This window comes from Pieris napi, chromosome 2, assembly GCF_905475465.1.
Source record: "Pieris napi chromosome 2, ilPieNapi1.2, whole genome shotgun sequence".
Taxonomy (NCBI): Eukaryota; Metazoa; Arthropoda; class Insecta; order Lepidoptera; family Pieridae; genus Pieris; species Pieris napi.
The window spans coordinates 2,050,668-2,068,192 of NC_062235.1; the positions used below are offsets into that span (position 1 = coordinate 2,050,668).

At 33.4% G+C, this 17,525-nt stretch overlaps 1 protein-coding gene across 5 annotated transcripts in view; it reads right to left on the minus strand.

Moving 5' to 3' along the window:
- LOC125059540 (carbohydrate sulfotransferase 11-like) overlaps positions 1-16,017 on the minus strand; it is a 48,325-nt gene extending 32,308 nt beyond the window's left edge. Inside the window, exons 1-3 of one of the 5 annotated variants that reach the window (XM_047664023.1) lie at positions 15,955-16,017; positions 10,882-11,118; positions 10,047-10,112 (exon numbers count right to left, since the gene is read on the minus strand). In XM_047664023.1, the coding sequence (XP_047519979.1) occupies positions 10,047-10,112; positions 10,882-11,043 (228 nt within the window). In that variant the 5' untranslated portion in view covers positions 11,044-11,118; positions 15,955-16,017. Of the gene's footprint in view, positions 1-10,046; positions 10,113-10,881; positions 11,122-15,801 lie in introns of all 5 variants that reach the window. The other 4 variants (XM_047664006.1, XM_047664014.1, XM_047663999.1 and 1 more) reach the window with 4 other exon arrangements.
- Between the last annotated feature and the right edge of the window lie 1,508 nt (positions 16,018-17,525).

A 17,525-nucleotide genomic window follows, 5' to 3' on the forward strand; every position in this document is an offset into this window, starting at 1 on the left:
TTTTTAAATACGTCTACCTGACATACTTTTTTTATTGCCAGACATTTTTCGCGTTGCTAACTATGTGCCAGACGCGATTTTAAGTTTTATTTTTATAAAAATTTCAAAGCATTTTAGAATGTCTGTAATTTTAATATTATGTTATTTAAATATAAGAAAAACAGAAAATGAATTTGCCAGACATTAATTCGGTTGTTAAGTCTTGAATTAAAATGATAAAGTATTGCAGTATGATGAAGCATTGCATTTTAAGAAGCGTAATTTTTGATTTTTCCTTTTTAAATACGTCTACCTGACATACTTTTTTTATTGCCAGACATTTTTCACGTTGCTAACTATGTGCCAGACGCGATTTTAAGTTTTATTTTTATAAAAATTTCAAAGCATTTTAGAATGTCTGTAATTTTAATATTATGTTGTTTAAACATAAGAAAAACTGAAAATGAATTTGCCAGACATTAATTCGGTTGTTAAGTCTTGAATTAAAATGATAAAGTATTGCAGTATGATGAAGCATTGCATTTTTAGAAGCGTAATTTTTGATTATTCCTTTTTAAATACGTCTACCTGACATACAAAATAAAAATTACAGACATTCTAAAATGCTTTGAAATTTTTATAAAAATAAAACTTAAAATCGCGTCTGGCACATAGTTAGCAATGGGAAAAATGTCTGGCAATAAAAAAAGTATGTCAGGTAGACGTATTTAAAAAGGAATAATCAAAAATTACGCTTCTTAAAATGCAATGCTTCATCATACTGCAATACTTTATCATTTTAATTCAAGGCTTAACAATCGAATTAATGTCTGGCAAATTCATTTTCAGTTTTTCTTATATTTAAATAACATAATATTAAAATTACAGACATTCTAAAATACTTTGAAATTTTTATAAAAATAAAACTTAAAATCGCGTCTGGCACATAGTTAGCAATGGGAAAAATGTCTGGCAATAAAAAAAGTATGTCAGGTAGACGTATTTAAAAAGGAAAAATTAAAAATTACGCTTCTTAAAATGCAATGCTTCATCATACTGCAATACTTTATCATTTTAATTCAAGGCTTAACAATCGAATTAATGTCTGGCAAATTCATTTTCAGTTTTTATTATATTTAAATAATATAATATTAAAATTACAGACATTCTAAAATGCTTTGAAATTTTTATAAAAAAAAACTAAAAATCGCGTCTGGCACATAGTTAGCAACGTGAAAAATGTCTGGCAATAAAAAAAGTATGAAGGTAGACGTATTTAAAAAGGAAAAATTAAAAATTACGCTTCTTAAAATGCAATGCTTCATCATACTGCAATACTTTATCATTTTAATTCAAGACTTAACAACCGAATTAATGTCTGGCAAATTCATTTTCTGTTTTTCTTATATTTAAATAACATAATATTAAAATTACAGACATTCTAAAATGCTTTGAAATTTTTATAAAAATAAAACTTAAAATCGCGTCTGGCACATAGTTAGCAACGCGAAAAATGTCTGGCAATAAAAAAAGTATGTCAGGTAGACGTATTTAAAAAGGAAAAATCAAAAATTACGCTTCTTAAAATGCAATGCTTCATCATACTGCAATACTTTATCATTTTAATTCAAGACTTAACAACCGAATTAATGTCTGGCAAATTCATTTTCAGTTTTTCTTATATTTAAATAACATAATATTAAAATTACAGACATTCTAAAATGCTTTGAAATTTTTATAAAAATAAAACTTAAAATCGCGTCTGGCACATAGTTAGCAACGCGAAAAATGTCTGGCAATAAAAAAAGTATGTCAGGTAGACGTATTTAAAAAGGAAAAATCAAAAATTACGCTTCTTAAAATGCAATGCTTCATCATACTGCAATACTTTATCATTTTAATTCAAGACTTAACAACCGAATTAATGTCTGGCAAATTCATTTTCAGTTTTTCTTATATTTAAATAACATAATATTAAAATTACAGACATTCTAAAATGCTTTGAAATTTTTATAAAAATAAAACTTAAAATCGCGTCTGGCACATAGTTAGCAACGTGAAAAATGTCTGGCAATAAAAAAAGTATGTCAGGTAGACGTATTTAAAAACGAAAAATTAAAAATTACGCTTCTTAAAATGCTTTTAAAATCCAGGATTATTACCTGGACAGATAGGATGCGCACTAATGAACGCAACCGCTACCGCCAGCCAGATTGCCCAGACTCTAACCGGAAGTGCAAGAAGGAAGACATATCACAAAATCAGCTGACCTAAAATTCTTTTTTTTCAAACGTTGCTACCTCCCGTACTATATCGTACATATCATATCATACGTTATTAAATTTATATCAACTATAGTGTCTCACGCAAATAATAATTTATTAAATAGTAAATTTTTTTCCAAAAGCAATACACACGGACACTAAGCACGAGTCATTCATGGCCCAGAAGGGATAGACATCCGACACGACCCGAGTAACGCAAATTCAGCACCGGTACTCTGTAAACCGTACTAGAGATGCTGACTTCATGGTTGCGACTTCGCTATGGACATTGTGAGAATCTAAATTCCATTCGAAATCGTCAGGATCGGAATTTACTTAATTTACCGATACAGGCGTTGGACCGACGTTGACGACCCTCAAGAAGGTCACACCACTGATTTGTTTTTACTTATTTTTTAAAGATTTTATTGTCTAGAATGTCTGGTAACACCTATAATCCCAGTCTTATTTAAACATTTTTACTTATTTTAATTGCTTGTAATTTCACTTGTTTATTTATTTACACTTTGCTGCAATAAAAATAAAAGAAACACAAATAACACAATACATAAAAGTTATAAGAGATGCAACGGGCGGCCTTATCGCTAATAAGCGATCTCTTCCAGGCAACCCTAGTTAAAGAGAAAAACTAAAAAAAAGAAACATGATGAGTGCGAGAAGTGCAGAACTAAATATTATATAAAATATATAATATAGTGATGCAATGCAAAAGGAATAACCCAAAAATTACACAAGTCACGATTGATCAGGATAGGATAAGATTAAGAAATGTTTATACAGAAGAGTTTTAAAAGAAGACAGAGAGGTAGCCAATAGTATGGAGTGTTTATTTGAAACATTCCCAGTATTTTAACTTATTTTTAATGCACTATAACACTTTGTTTTTCAGTAAATCACACCAGTGGTGGCGGCGTATTTACCTTAATGCTTAAGCAATGGGTTGAAAAACACATTGCGTCAAAGATGTCAATATGAAAAATAAACACCAGGGAAATCTGACATTGATAATAGTGTTAGGTAATTTGTGACCGCAAATAGTGACCCAACCTGTTCTTAACCTGTTATTATGATAACGATGCCAAAGGTGAATCACGCAGAGCCTTGCCATCTATTAGAGGCACTATATACTTAATTTTCATAACAGCGCAAGCCTGCATTATAATATACACTTTTATTATTCCTGAGGTCGTAGGTTCGATCCCCGGCTGTGCACCAATGGACTATCCGCGCATTTAATATTCGCTCAAACGGTGAAAGAAAACATCGTGAGGGAACCGCCTTAGACCCAAAAAGTTGACGGCGTGTGTCAGGCACAGGAGGCTGATCACCTACATTCCTATTAGATTGACAAATGATCATGAAACAGATACGGAAATCTAAGGCCTAGACCTAAAAGGTATTAGTACCTATGTAATGAGATTTATTTATTTACATTACTCGGCACACACGGCATTGGTGCTTAATTTTTATATATATATATATATATATAATATGACAACCACTTATAGGCATAACAAACACGAAGTGAAAAAAATACATCGATTAATAAATTATAAAAATTAAAGGAAAATCCATTTCAAAGTGTGAAAGGAGCAACTATGGATATCCAGACCTAGCTATCAGAATGCTCAATCTGAATATCAGTGAGTCTCGCCAAACCGCGCTATCCAGCATTACCATACAGATTATGTATGGATTGGCGCACAATTCGAAATTTATTCGAAAGCCGTGTAAATTTATTCGCAAATTTAGGCATTTGTTTTTAGACAGATTTTTGTGATAGTTTTTGGCGCCATGGATAAACTGAAAATTCGTATAATTGTCGAATATGTGTTCCTATGAAATACCGCTGCGCACTAGAAGGTCACTTTACTTTGTCAACCGCTGTCTTCGCCGTATTCTATATCTACTGGCCCGAGAAAATCTCTAACGAGCTTTGGGAACACTGCCGAGAAACACCGAATAGCCAGCAGATCAAGTCACGCAAGTGGAAATGAATAGGCCATACACTCCGAAAAGATTCCAATCATATCCCCAAGCAGACGCTTGATTGGGACCAGCCGGAAAGACTTGGAGCGAGGCGTGAGCGACGGAGACTCACTGTGGGGCCTTTTGCCCCGTCTAGGGGTTATAGGACATAATAAAGAGATTATACTTCTAGTTTTTATTTATTCACTGATTTTACCACTTCAAAACCACACACGTTTTATATACTAGAGTCGCTTTATGACCCATTATTTACTCATTTCGTATCCAGTAGAACATTAACAAATCTTTGGATTTTTTTTATATCTCTCATTAGATTTTTAATTTTTTTTTTTGCTTTGATTATTGTTATTTTGTGTGTTTATGTGTGTGTGTTTTTGTTGGTAATAAATGTTATGACTATGGATTAAGCAGTGTAAGCTGCCATAATGGTGGTTCAATCCAATTGGAGAGTCAAATCTTGTCTGGATTACACGCAAAACCTCAACCGATTTCCAAAAGTCTTCCAGCTTTAAACAGCTACATACAAAAAGAAATCCAGTTGCACGAGCTAGGCGCCAAAAGACGGTGGGCTGATGACTTGATATAAATAGCAGAAAAAGACTAGCAGGTGCCTTAGTGGGCGAGTATTTAGATCATACGTTTGACACCAATTATAAATAACTTAACTTATATCATGACATGTTGTTATTATATGACATTATACAAATTACTATGACATTTCCATGCCTATTTATATGTGGCTGATTGTGCGGATTTTTATAATTAATCTATCTAATTGTACCACTATCTTAGCAAATAAACGTTTCATTTCAGACTATTGGCAAAGAGACACCTGGAAAAGGTTGGAGGAGGCCTTCACCAAGAGGAGCATATCCACAGGCGACTAACAGCTTTAAGTAAATACTAACATTTGAAATGTAAATTAATATACCTATATATTATTATTAATTCATAAAATGTAAGCGCAGACGCATACCATTTGCATAAAGGAAGAAGCGGGTCATATCTGCGGTTAACCATTTGTCTTGGCGATATGCGATATTGAACTTGCGGTAAGAATATTTTCCCGTTATAAATAGTAACGACAGTGCAAACCTTATTCAAATTTCTAGTAATACAATAAAGAGGATTTTTGTAGGTCTGTAACGAATAAACTCTGTGGATCGATTACAAACATTCTGCCAAAATGATATTCACAAAAGACATTTTAGCTAACACGGCCATTATATTTGTAACTAAAATTTTAGTTTTTTAACGGGAACACACCTACTAAATGGGACACCCATTGGGCCTCTACTGTACCCTTTCTGAAGCCCCGTAGGATCGTTTCCCATAAAAATATAAAACCTTTTTTTATATAACAGGGGGCAAACGGGCAGGAGGCTCACCTGATGTTTAGTAATGCCGCCCAGAAAGCTCGCGACTGCGTTGACGGCCTTTTGTTGTTGGTACGCTCTTTTCTTTCTGTAATAACTTAAACTTAATGTACCTAATCCTTATATATTTGTTTCTTTAGTTTTTTGTAAGTTTTTTATTAGTATTAGTTTTTTGTTTAATGTTTGTTTTGATTAATATTTGTATGATCTCTACATGTATGTCATGTTTGCCTTTAAGTGCTTGTGACATTAAAAAATGTATTTTGTCTTTGTTTTACCAATGAATCAGTATGCCGAGCGTTGGCAAGCTTATTATCAATAAAAAAATAAAAATACGTATATACTGTACTCAAATTACATTAAGTTTATGTTATTATATTTAATATTAGTAGGTACATGACTTTCGACGGACTGAAGACCTTCTCAAAATTATTCCATTTGTCTCCCATCTTTGCTACTCGAACTTCTTGTAGAACCAATACAAGTGTTTATTTTTAATTTTATTACAAACAATTCACAATTTCAGGAACCCGCCAAAACACTTCTCTAGACAAGATGGCGTCGCATTAAGCTCTGTGACGTACCATGCCCATTTTTATGTTAATTTAGGGTAATTGTATGGTAGCCAAAATATTATTACTTTATACGACATATTTTGCTATAACCAATAAACCAAAAATTCTATAGTATTAATCTACCCATCCATATCTTTGAAGCGTTTTAAATACTCATACATTCACGACTACTTACGGTCTTACGTGACTTTTGTTTGATTATATGTAACATTAAGACAACTTTTTCTTTAAAAAAATTGTGTGGGGACTAGCGTTAGATAAATTTTATTAATATTCCATATTTCTGACATGAATAAAGTTTTATTATTAATGATGTGATATTATCAGCAAGCAAGTGATTGACATAGAATTGTTGTCTATGGCACCATAGATAATTCTACCACACGACACAGCAAAAAATACGAAATATTTAAAATATTCTAGAAATGAAGATAAGTTAATTAATTCCGTTCCATTGATGAGCTTGCCGTTTCATTTCGGATCGATCGCGGGTGAAAGCAATTTGCACGCAGTGAAGCATAGATTACCGGCCAAGTGAATACTGGAATCACTTCGGTTTTCTATATCATTATGTATGCGTCACTGAAGAGTTAATATGTTCATTTAATACTTAATTAATCAAAGAATGTTTTGGTTGAATTTATTTCGCCATAAGCCCTCTATTCATAAACAAGTGAACGCTGAAATCACTTTCGCGGCATATGATATAAGATGTTGTAGTCATATGTGGATCTACAGAACCAATTTTGAATAATTTTACCAATAGATACGTTATTTATGTGTTCGGGCTATATTTACTCGAAAAATTAAGACTTCCTGGTAGATTAGCAGTCAGAGAAAAAACGTTCTAAATAAAACTTCATGTCTTAATCTATATATATATAATAATGAAAATGGTTTTCGTTTGAGGCTCCTTCACGCCTAAACCACTGCGAAAGCGGGCGCGAAACGGCTAGTATTTTATATAGAATTATTTCGTTTCACCGTGTCGTGTGGTTGAATTGTCTATGGGACCATAGACTAATTTTATGTCAATTACTTGCTTGCTAATGTCGCATTATTAATCTATATTTCATATTAATCTGTGAGATTATAGCGGTAATCTGTGGATCTACTGGTCTACTTCCCGAAAAATTAAGACGTTTTCCTGTTAGATTTGCAAAGTCAAAGAAAATTCGTATAGGTATATATATGTCAACGTAAAACTGTAAAAACCGTTAGATTGTAATCTATCTCGCGAGATTGTAAACTGTCGAAAAATTGTGAACTCAACGTACTGCTTACAATTTAACGTATTATTATTCGGTAGATTATAATCTATCGAAGTGAAATCGTCAAATTGTGAAACGGTACGCACCTCGCGCGCTGATTATGTGAATTATGAGAATGTATATGATTGAGTTCTAGAGAAAAGTAATGTCTACAAAAGTTATTTACAAACGGGTGCTTAGCTACTTTGGCCATATTGCCAGGAGAGAACCGAATAGTCTTCGTAGGAAGCAGTGATGGCAAAGACAATTATGGATCTCAACATTCCTAATGCGCTAAGACAAGCTGATGATAGAGTGGAGTGGAGGCAGCAATTCAACGTATCGGTTAGGGGTTTTCCGGACAGGCACGACCTTCAGTAATAAAGACTACGAAGAAGAGAAAAAAGTCTACATCATATGACTATTTTTACTAAAAAAAAACAAATCCTGTTCGCGATAAGCCCAAAACTGCACGCAATATTTGCGGTTTTTACCTACGTCTAGAATGATTCATGAGGAAGATTTAGGTATATAATCTTTCAAAGTTCACGGCCACGGTTGCCCGTGTGAAGCCGGGACACTAATGTATAATAAAATACTTGGTTTGTTTATTATGTATCAAGCCTCGACTGGAGTTTCGAAAAGGCCCTCATTAAAAAAATGATTGTGTCTCTATGCCATTGCATTAAGGTCGATTTTGCCGCTCAAAAAATGAAAAGAATGTTGAATCAGTTATTTGGACGCGATAACAAAGTTTTCGTGGTTTGTGCGAAATTACCCATACGCTGATATATATATATATATATATATTAAGGTTGATCAGTCAGTGCCCCGTCTCGAGACCCTCAAGAAAAAAGTCACTCGCGTCGCCATTTATAATTGTAGTCTATACTCTATGTATTGATCGTGTTCTGTGGAATAGTGGTTCAATATAGGAATATACCGTATCTCCAAGCATTTTATTGGTTATTTGCGGTGTTTGGTAGCCAGTTTTTGGAGAATAGTGATGTCTATAGAGGCATTTAATTGTTGAATGTATTTAGTTATACTTTTAGCTTCTATTTGGCATTCCCGAAACGACTTAGATAAGTTAAGATTTTTATTTCTTTGGTTCTGATGTTGTAGTCTGTTGGAACTGTAATATCTATTAAGAAGGTTTTATTACTTATTTTATCAATATAAATTAAATCTGGTGACCATTCTATTGTGTGTGATAGCGATAGATATTTTAGCTGTTTTCATTTTCTTTTACCCGTTGGGTGAGATTTTCTTTCCACGACAGATTATTCTCTTCAATTATTGTGTCCCTTTAATATTTAAATTTAAGTTAAAATATATTATTATTTTATAAATTATATAAATAATTGTAATAAAAGTGAAAGTTACTTAAATAAAATTCAGATCGTCGGACCATTCGAAAAGATTAAGAACGATAAGATACATAGTTTCATTTCTGTGTTGCCACTTTTTTATTTTTAACATGAATAATTACTAACGAAACGAAACTTCGCTAAAATAGCAATGAAAAGGACGTAATGGTATTTATTTTAAACTTTCTTTAAACCGCGAACTTCGTTTCGCCTTAATATGAGTTTTTTACTTAGCCTACCTTTTTAGTAGCTACATACCAAGATATGGAACATCTTGCTAGGCTTACTCTATGACTGTTCGATTTTCCGGAATAAAAACCTAAGTACTAAATAAACGTAAATTTTTCTAATAATTAAAAACAAACTGGTTTTTAGGTTTTTCCGTGTTTAAATTTTTACTCTCCATAAAAATCTCAGAGTTTAAGGAATAAATAAAAAACTGTAGGTAATTAGTCCAGCCGCCTTCCAGTTTTGCGTTTTACAACTTATATTACGATTCATTCATTTATATATATATAGTAAGGAAAACATAATACATTTTCCTATACAAACTCTTGTCTATATTGTATTTTATATAAACTCTTTTGCAATTTTGTCTTTGCCGTCTGATCGACGATGTTTAATTTATGTCACTTGACATAATATATGTAAGATATTTTAATTTTTTTCATTATATTATTTTACTTTATAAAACCTAGAATATAGGCTTCAAATGTTGTTTCATTTGTATTCACAGAGAAACGCATTTTCGCCTTATTTTTTCCCAGTATAAGCGATTTATACTATTATATATATATATGTATTTACAAAAATCTCAAATCTTCATTTACTTAGATTATATATATACTTAATACTTTCTTTCTGTATTAGTATCGTTCTTCATCAACATTAATAAAGCTTAAAAATACTTTAACGAATAAAAATACAATCAATCGTAAGCGTAAAAGATTAATTTAGCGGAGCACAGAGTATTATTTCTTCCACCATTGTAAACAAGCTCTTCTCATTCAACACTCCGTTATTGCACGGTTTTAAGTATTGATGTCTCTTTTCACCACAGCATAAATACAATTTGACAGAAAGAGACGAGACTAGTCCAAAGAGTGCAATTCAAGTGAGCTTTTGTTAAGGTTAATTGTTATTATAGCAATTTGTCATTCGTGCGGAGTCGTCTATAGACTTTTATTTGAAAGCAAGTGCGCGTACGTCAGTTTTTTTTTACCTGAGTCCGATAAAATGGTGTCGTTACGGGAGGGTAATACGTCCCATTTATTTTATAGAAGTCACTCTGTAAAAGAAGAAAAGTTTTATACCGAATTACTCAAAGACGACACAACACGAAGCATGCAAGATATGTGAACTGAATTAAAATTGAATTGTTTAGTGTAAGGCTATAAATCAGGATACACACGAGCGATTCAAATATTCAGTATGGACAAAACACGAAATTGCATATAAACAATTTGTCTACAAATGTGGCACTTTATAGAACATGCGGCAAACTGGCAGGAGACTCATTTGATGTTAAGTGATTCCACTGCCCATGGATACCCCCAATGACAGCGGGCTCACAAGCCGGCCCTTTAAGAATTCGTACGCTCTTTTCTAAGTCGAATTGGTTCAGAAATACTTCAGTGGGCAGCTGGTTACACATGACGCGGTAAAACAGCCGTAAAAACGCTCAGTTGTGGACGACGGACGTCGAGGTATGAGTTAAAGAAATGTGTTCGGTCTATAGGTGAGATCCAGAAACGATTCTAAGCACTAAGTCTGACTCCCTTACGTCAAAAATTTAATGGATTTTGACATGTGGGAGCCATAGTTCGCACTAAGTTTCTACCTGAATCTCACCCTAATTACATGACATTCTTTAAAGTTTGCAACATTGCTGTCACTGCTTTAAGCTTAAGATTCAGATGCACGTCTTGCTTCTAGCAACCATTTATCCAAAAACAACATCTCGTAATAAATATTAACTTCAAAATAAATATAAAATCACAAGCGCTAAACAAATATCTTCACTACAAATAAAGGACATGCTTACATATATTACTTACCTCCTGATAGAAGATACGTTTAGAGTTATACGTGAAGTTATACTGTTGGTCTGCTACCATAAGAAGAATTGTGAATGGCAGCAAAAACGCGGCGGCAGCCAAAAACGCTACGCATCTTCCCAGCCTTATCATGCCAACGTTTCTCTTGCCACGTTTATTCATCACTGTTTATTACGTCCACACTTTAATTAATATCACATTTTAACACTTTTTGTTCACATGTTCCGATGTCGTGCGCTGAAAAGTATTTTTTAATTAAAACGAGAGCTCTAGGACGCTATGTGAGCTGGAGAGGAGAAAATAGGAGACATTACTACCGATGTTTGAGGCGATTTTACAAAAAATCTTTGAAGTTTTGCCGCCCATTACAATTGTCAAGTCCAAGTTGTACAGTTCAACAATTTCGTTGAAACTGCTCGTCAAATAATGGTATTGGTTTTTTGATTATTCACAAACCATCCAGTTCGAAGCCTCTATCCAGTAGTAGGACTGGCATGTATGGGTTGATATAGGGAAGAGGGAAAAACAATGAAAAACAACACTGGATTTATGCAGCTATTTTCTGCAAATTCGAATAATACGACACCTGGGCATTCAGACGTCCACGACGGAGTTAAATACAATTTATTTTTTCGATTAAAAGCCGTTTACGTAATTTTCTAAGAATACCCGCAAGGCTGCATTAATTATGGTTTAATTTCAAATTGACATTGGGCTTCTGTAAACTAATTGCATAACTGCGAAGGTTATATTAATTTCCTTTTGTTAACAGTTAAAATAATCTATCAATTTTGCCAATTTATTTATTTATTATTAGCCAATTCAGATTAGGGCAAAATGCGCCTTCACCAGGGCGAGGTCCCTTCGCGATCACTCCAGTGAGCTTCCGTCGATTTACCACCCATCTTGCGCTATTCGCGGAAAAATGCCCATTCCGGCCGAGCTAGCCTAGTCAAGGCCCTTCAGGCCAAAAGCGAGAAAAAAAGAATTAAACTAATTGTACAATTGTGATTTTACAACCCGCAACGTTCTAGAACCATATGAGACAGACTGCTGTCTGTGCATATGTAAAACAAAGACGACCTAATTTTTAAAGGCACCGTACCTCACCGTTAGCATGTTTTTTTACATAAACACGAAACTTGATTACAAATTGATGTTTTTCTGGTACGTATCCATATAACGTAAATGTGATGTGGGTAATGGATTCTTCTGAATATATTCGATTTGAAAAGTTCCGCAAACCTAGTGCTTTCAAATACATTCGAAAAGTTCGTTACCCTGGAATCAAACGCGTTCCAAGCTAAATAATTATTGCTGGACGATTTATGAAATTGTGAAACAACAGTCTACCGTCCCCCTATGGGGCATCGCCATTATAAAAAAGACTTATGTTTTTATTGGCTTCATGGTTTAATTGATCACGCTTTGATTGTTTAGCGTCCGAAAGTCTTTGAGTTCTTGTAATAATATGCGATAATATATAACCGTTTTAATATAATCCACTTGAACAAAAATCCAGGGAGGATCCAGATATAGAAACTCAAATAAGATTTCAATATCGATAACAATAAATTAAAAACTTTAAAGCTCCCAATTTGAGAACTTTAGAGTATGGTTCAGCTGCAAAAGAACTGCCTTACAATGTAATGGATCATACACTTTTCTAAAGTTTGTTTGCAACAGCGGTACTAACCAACACTTTAAAATAAATCATAATAATAATTTATTGCAAGAATATGGTACAAAAATGTTACGGTGGCACAATCGAAAGTTCGCATATTCTGCCATAAAAAATGGCGTGCAAATTTTTCTTAAAAGGAATTTAACATTTTCATAATTCCGAGGTAGCGAGCTAGCGATTAACCCCGCAAAAGACACGGAAACAAATCGAAAAATTCGAATTAATTATGTCATGATAGAAACAAAAGAGATTCGTTACAAAAACGTGAAAAAATTTACGCCATAAACAGTACCTCTGAAAAAATTTACTCACGTAAGCAATTCCGTTCAATTTTTTTATATGTAAAGCTTTTAAATTTGTGTATAATTAATGAGCAGTGTTGGCCTAGTGGCTTCAGCGTGCGACTCTCATCCCTGAGGAGGTTCGATCCCCGGCTGTGCACCAATGCACTTTCTTTATATGTGCGCATTCGCTCGAACGGTGAAGGAAAACATGAGGAAACCGACATATCTTAGACCGAAAAAGTCGACGGCGTGTGTCAAGCACTGGAGGCTGATCACCTACTTGCCTACTAGACGTAAAAACGATCATGAAACAGATTCAGAAATCTGAGGCCCAGACCTAAAGAGGTTGTAGCGCCACTGATGTATTTTTTTTAAAGCTTTTTAATGAATATCATAGAAGATATCAATTTAAAATAACTCCGTAACAACCACGCGCGCGTTTATTTGCACGGGTTTAAAAAGTAGCCGAAGCCAGGGAACATATTCGCGTTGTCCTTTAAAATGATATTCAAGGCAATTTTTAAGTGCGCAATTAACTTACGACGTATGCAGGAGATAAAACCAGGCATCGAAAAATCGTCATGTCTGGCCAAAACGTGCTTAAATATATCTGTAAAAGAAATGCCTTAAGGGGACGTTTTTACTTGATACAAAGTTCTTGACATGATAGTGAAGTTCAAACTAGTTAGGAAGTATGTGAGGATCGTTCGCGGAGCAATTCAACCTAAATTGCTTGAATTACGCAAACCAATTTTCTTACAAACGGATAAGGTGATTTAATATTTAACCCGGTCCCTATTACCATAGTACGCTTATAGCCAGGTTCGTGATTGTATGTAGGAGGTGCATGACGTAATAACGTCCGAATACTTTTAACAAACTTTATAAACCACCTACCACTGCCACGAAAAGAAAGAGATTCAAGAAAAGAGCGAGCTTGGACTAATCATGTAACATTAGTTGCTCTTGCTGCCCCATGTTCTATAAAAAAAAGGGTGCGTGTACTTACTACTTATGTACACGCGTAAGAAGTTATACTTCTTTGGCATTATTAAAAATAGTTTTTGATTGCATGCAAATAATTAATTACAATCAAATAATCAAAGACTGGAAACGGAGTCATTATAGTCAATAAAGTTCAGTTTACATTTGAAAAATTAAATAAATAAATATTTATTATTATTCTCTTACAATAAGTGTAACATAAATTCTATTATTATTCGAATGTTGTTTTTAAATTATGTCCAATGCCGTAGCATCTTCCGTGGGCAACTTCATTCTGTTAATATTGTGAAGTTCACTCTCATCAATTTTTCATAACGCGCCTAAAGAAGTATAACTTCAAAAAGGACCTAAGAAGATATGTTTTTGTGGAGCTTTCTATTGTACCCTCCGAAACTATTAATTCACGGAGAAATGGAGAGAATTACGTCCTTAAACTTAAAACGATTTAAATATTGTATACTTCGGAAAGCACTGGTGAAATCGAAGTGATATACTTTAGCAGTCTTGCTGTGTTAATTATTATTATTATCTATATTCCTACATAACTATGACATTGAATATTTGCGAATGCCTGGCAGACCCATGCGACTTCTTCAATGTAAAGAGTTCCCACGGGAGTTGTGTGCGATATTGCGGGCTACTCGATTGTGAGGAAGTTTCAAGGATAAGCGCCTACGTAAGTTATCATGTCATTCACACATATATATATTCTTTCTATAACACGTTCGTGACGTGTTATGTTTGAGAGCAAAAATAAAATAAGTGTTAGCTGATTTTAATTTGTTTATAGATTTTAAGGAGAGATTTAAAGATGTTTTAAAATTCTTTATTGACTACCCTTTGTCTGCAACAACATGGCTACCGTCTTAGTTAGAAATTAATGGATAATTAAAATAATAAAACTGTTTTGTTGACTGAATAAATAAGGTAATGATAGATGTTTTAGAAGTAATAATATACCTACTACATGAGTCGCATATTTATAATCGCAAAGCTAAGTTCTATTTTACGTTATATAAATTATTAACGAGTTAATTATGCATACTTTTAAATAAATAACATTAGCCTACCTAACAGTTTAAATTACATAAGTTTAAAAATAAAACTAGTAACGTTAAATAAAAAAATCCAGCATGACTTGTGGTAAACACGTATATGAATTAATAAATGAATGTTCATTCATTTAATCTACAAAATGGCCTAGTACTTCGTAGTTTAAACTATTGTTCTTGGCATTAAATAGTGAAGAAGATATTTTTGGACAGTCTCCAAGTTTTCCGAATGTTTCAAAAATGACAGTCTATTGTTTTCTAAAATATTAGAAGTGTTCATTTGTTTTACTCTTGTGTACTGAGTACTAGATTTTTAAAGCAAAAATTTTTATACGGATTTTAGTAGAGGTTAGCGTAATTAACACGTAAAGAATGACCAATAGATTCAGAGTGTCTCAAACTATCGACTATAGAGTAAAGAGCTTTGAGGATTTTAATAATTGTAAATATTTTTGCTTTAAAATTAAGTTGGTTCATACAAATAGCTTAAACTTTTTAGACGAATCTTGATTCTTGCGGACCAAAATTGCTTTTTAAATAACATAATATTTGATTGTGATTTATAATTTTATATTTAAAAAAAACTTTAAGCTTAATTCATACTTTATATTTAAATATATATCTAGCTAACGCGTTTTTATATTGTAAAACGACCATTAGTTAATATTTAAGAAAAATATTTGCAAAAGGTAATTAAACATCAAAACATCGTATTAGTGTTATGTGTTGTTTTAACTAATTTATAAATAATAAAAGAGACATATTTGTGTAAATATGTCTCTTTTATTATATATAAATAGTTACTTCTAACTATTTATCTTCTAACTTCCCATAGTTAATGTATATTATAATATAATATACAAAAGAGTATGGTCCCAAATTTTGCATATTATACCTGTTATCTGTATATTAAACACGCATTAAACACCGTACCTATTTGCAACCAGCGTTTTACATAACAAGGACTGTGACACAAATTAATTTCTGCACATCAAATATCCTAAACACACGGATATAAATAATTAGCACTTCGTTTGTTTATAAATACCGGATTCGCGAGCAACGTAACACAACCGCGCACCGAGACAGGCGCGACCACACTAACAGAGCGCGCACTATATCGACCTCGGACCTCCCAAAGTCCAACATGACAACGATTGGACTGTGCCGACACCGCAGTACTGCAAGCACTGCACTGCAGCTTATTCTTGGCAGAACATCCTGGCTCCTAATGCCAAGTATATGATAAACTGGGTTTTCTAAATTAATTCTGTTGACACGCATGCGTGCAATCCCAACAGATGTGACCTTGTTCCCACATTAATTGTTAGATGTGTGTTTAGAGGTTAAGCCGCGAGAATACTTCGATCACTTGATTCGCTTCTGATACAGCATTTCTAGATCATCAGGTTGCACGGTTATCTGTTTAAGATTATATATAATGTACTTATATACAATCAAAACCGTTTACGACGACATCGTTTAGAACAACATACCGGTTATATTGAAAATCAAAGGTCCCGGCGGGTAAAAGTATGTATTGGTACTTAATAACAACGCATCGGCTGTTACGACTATTGGTTTTTACGACCAAATATGAGTAGTCCCTTCGATGTCGTCGTAATGTCCCTGTGTTGCCTGTGTTTTAAAAATATAAAACCTACGTGGTCCCTCGCCTCGTTTAATCGAATATTATGCTCCAAACTAGGGAACGTGAGCTTACCAATTACCAAGTTTCGGGATCACCGAGACCAGGTACAAGACTATTTAGACCTCCTTTGACGGATTGACTCGGATAGGTACAGTCGGCCGATGCGGACTGTTCGAATGACGGTATACGTCATCTGGGCCTAGAAAAAGAAATGGGGTAGATCAGTGTTTTCGAATGTGCGGCCTGCGCCCCACAGGGGGGTAATTTGATTGTTTGATTCAAAAATTTATTAAAATTATGTGGAATTTGAATTTCAGTTTGTGTGAATTTGTTTCGTTTATAATTTCTTCCTAAATCCTATTACTAGTTTTACATTCAGCGTGTGTAAACGCGATACTTTAATACATACTTATATCGCGTTTACACACTCGTCCTGCCCACTTACCATCTCACTACGGCTGAATGTAAATGCGGAATAAAATTTAAGTTTCATAAGTGAACAATTAATTTTTTTACTATAAAAAATTGGGACAAGAATTTTGGAAAGGCTAAAGTGGGGCACAAAAAAGGTTGAGAAACACTGGAGTAGATACTAAGAAATATTAAATATGTGTTAAAGATAATTTGTAGTTGTACCCTTGATAATGCATAGTAAATAAATAAATGACGCCTGTTGTGATGCTGGATGGATTTTATCTAATCATAACTGCCATTTATAGCTTGTATGGAATTATTTGCAAACTCGTAATTTATTAATAGAAAACCACTAATTATATTATTTATGCACATACCTTTTATTTGGAATATTTGTTTGTGTGTTATTTAATTATTTTAGGGATAAATATGTTTATTTATATTATTATCCTGGGCGCGTTTATTGTCAAAAATTGACAATTTTAGATTAAAATATTTGACCGAAAAGAGCACAGAGCATTTCCATAGCCATTTGCCACTTTAAATTAAATCTT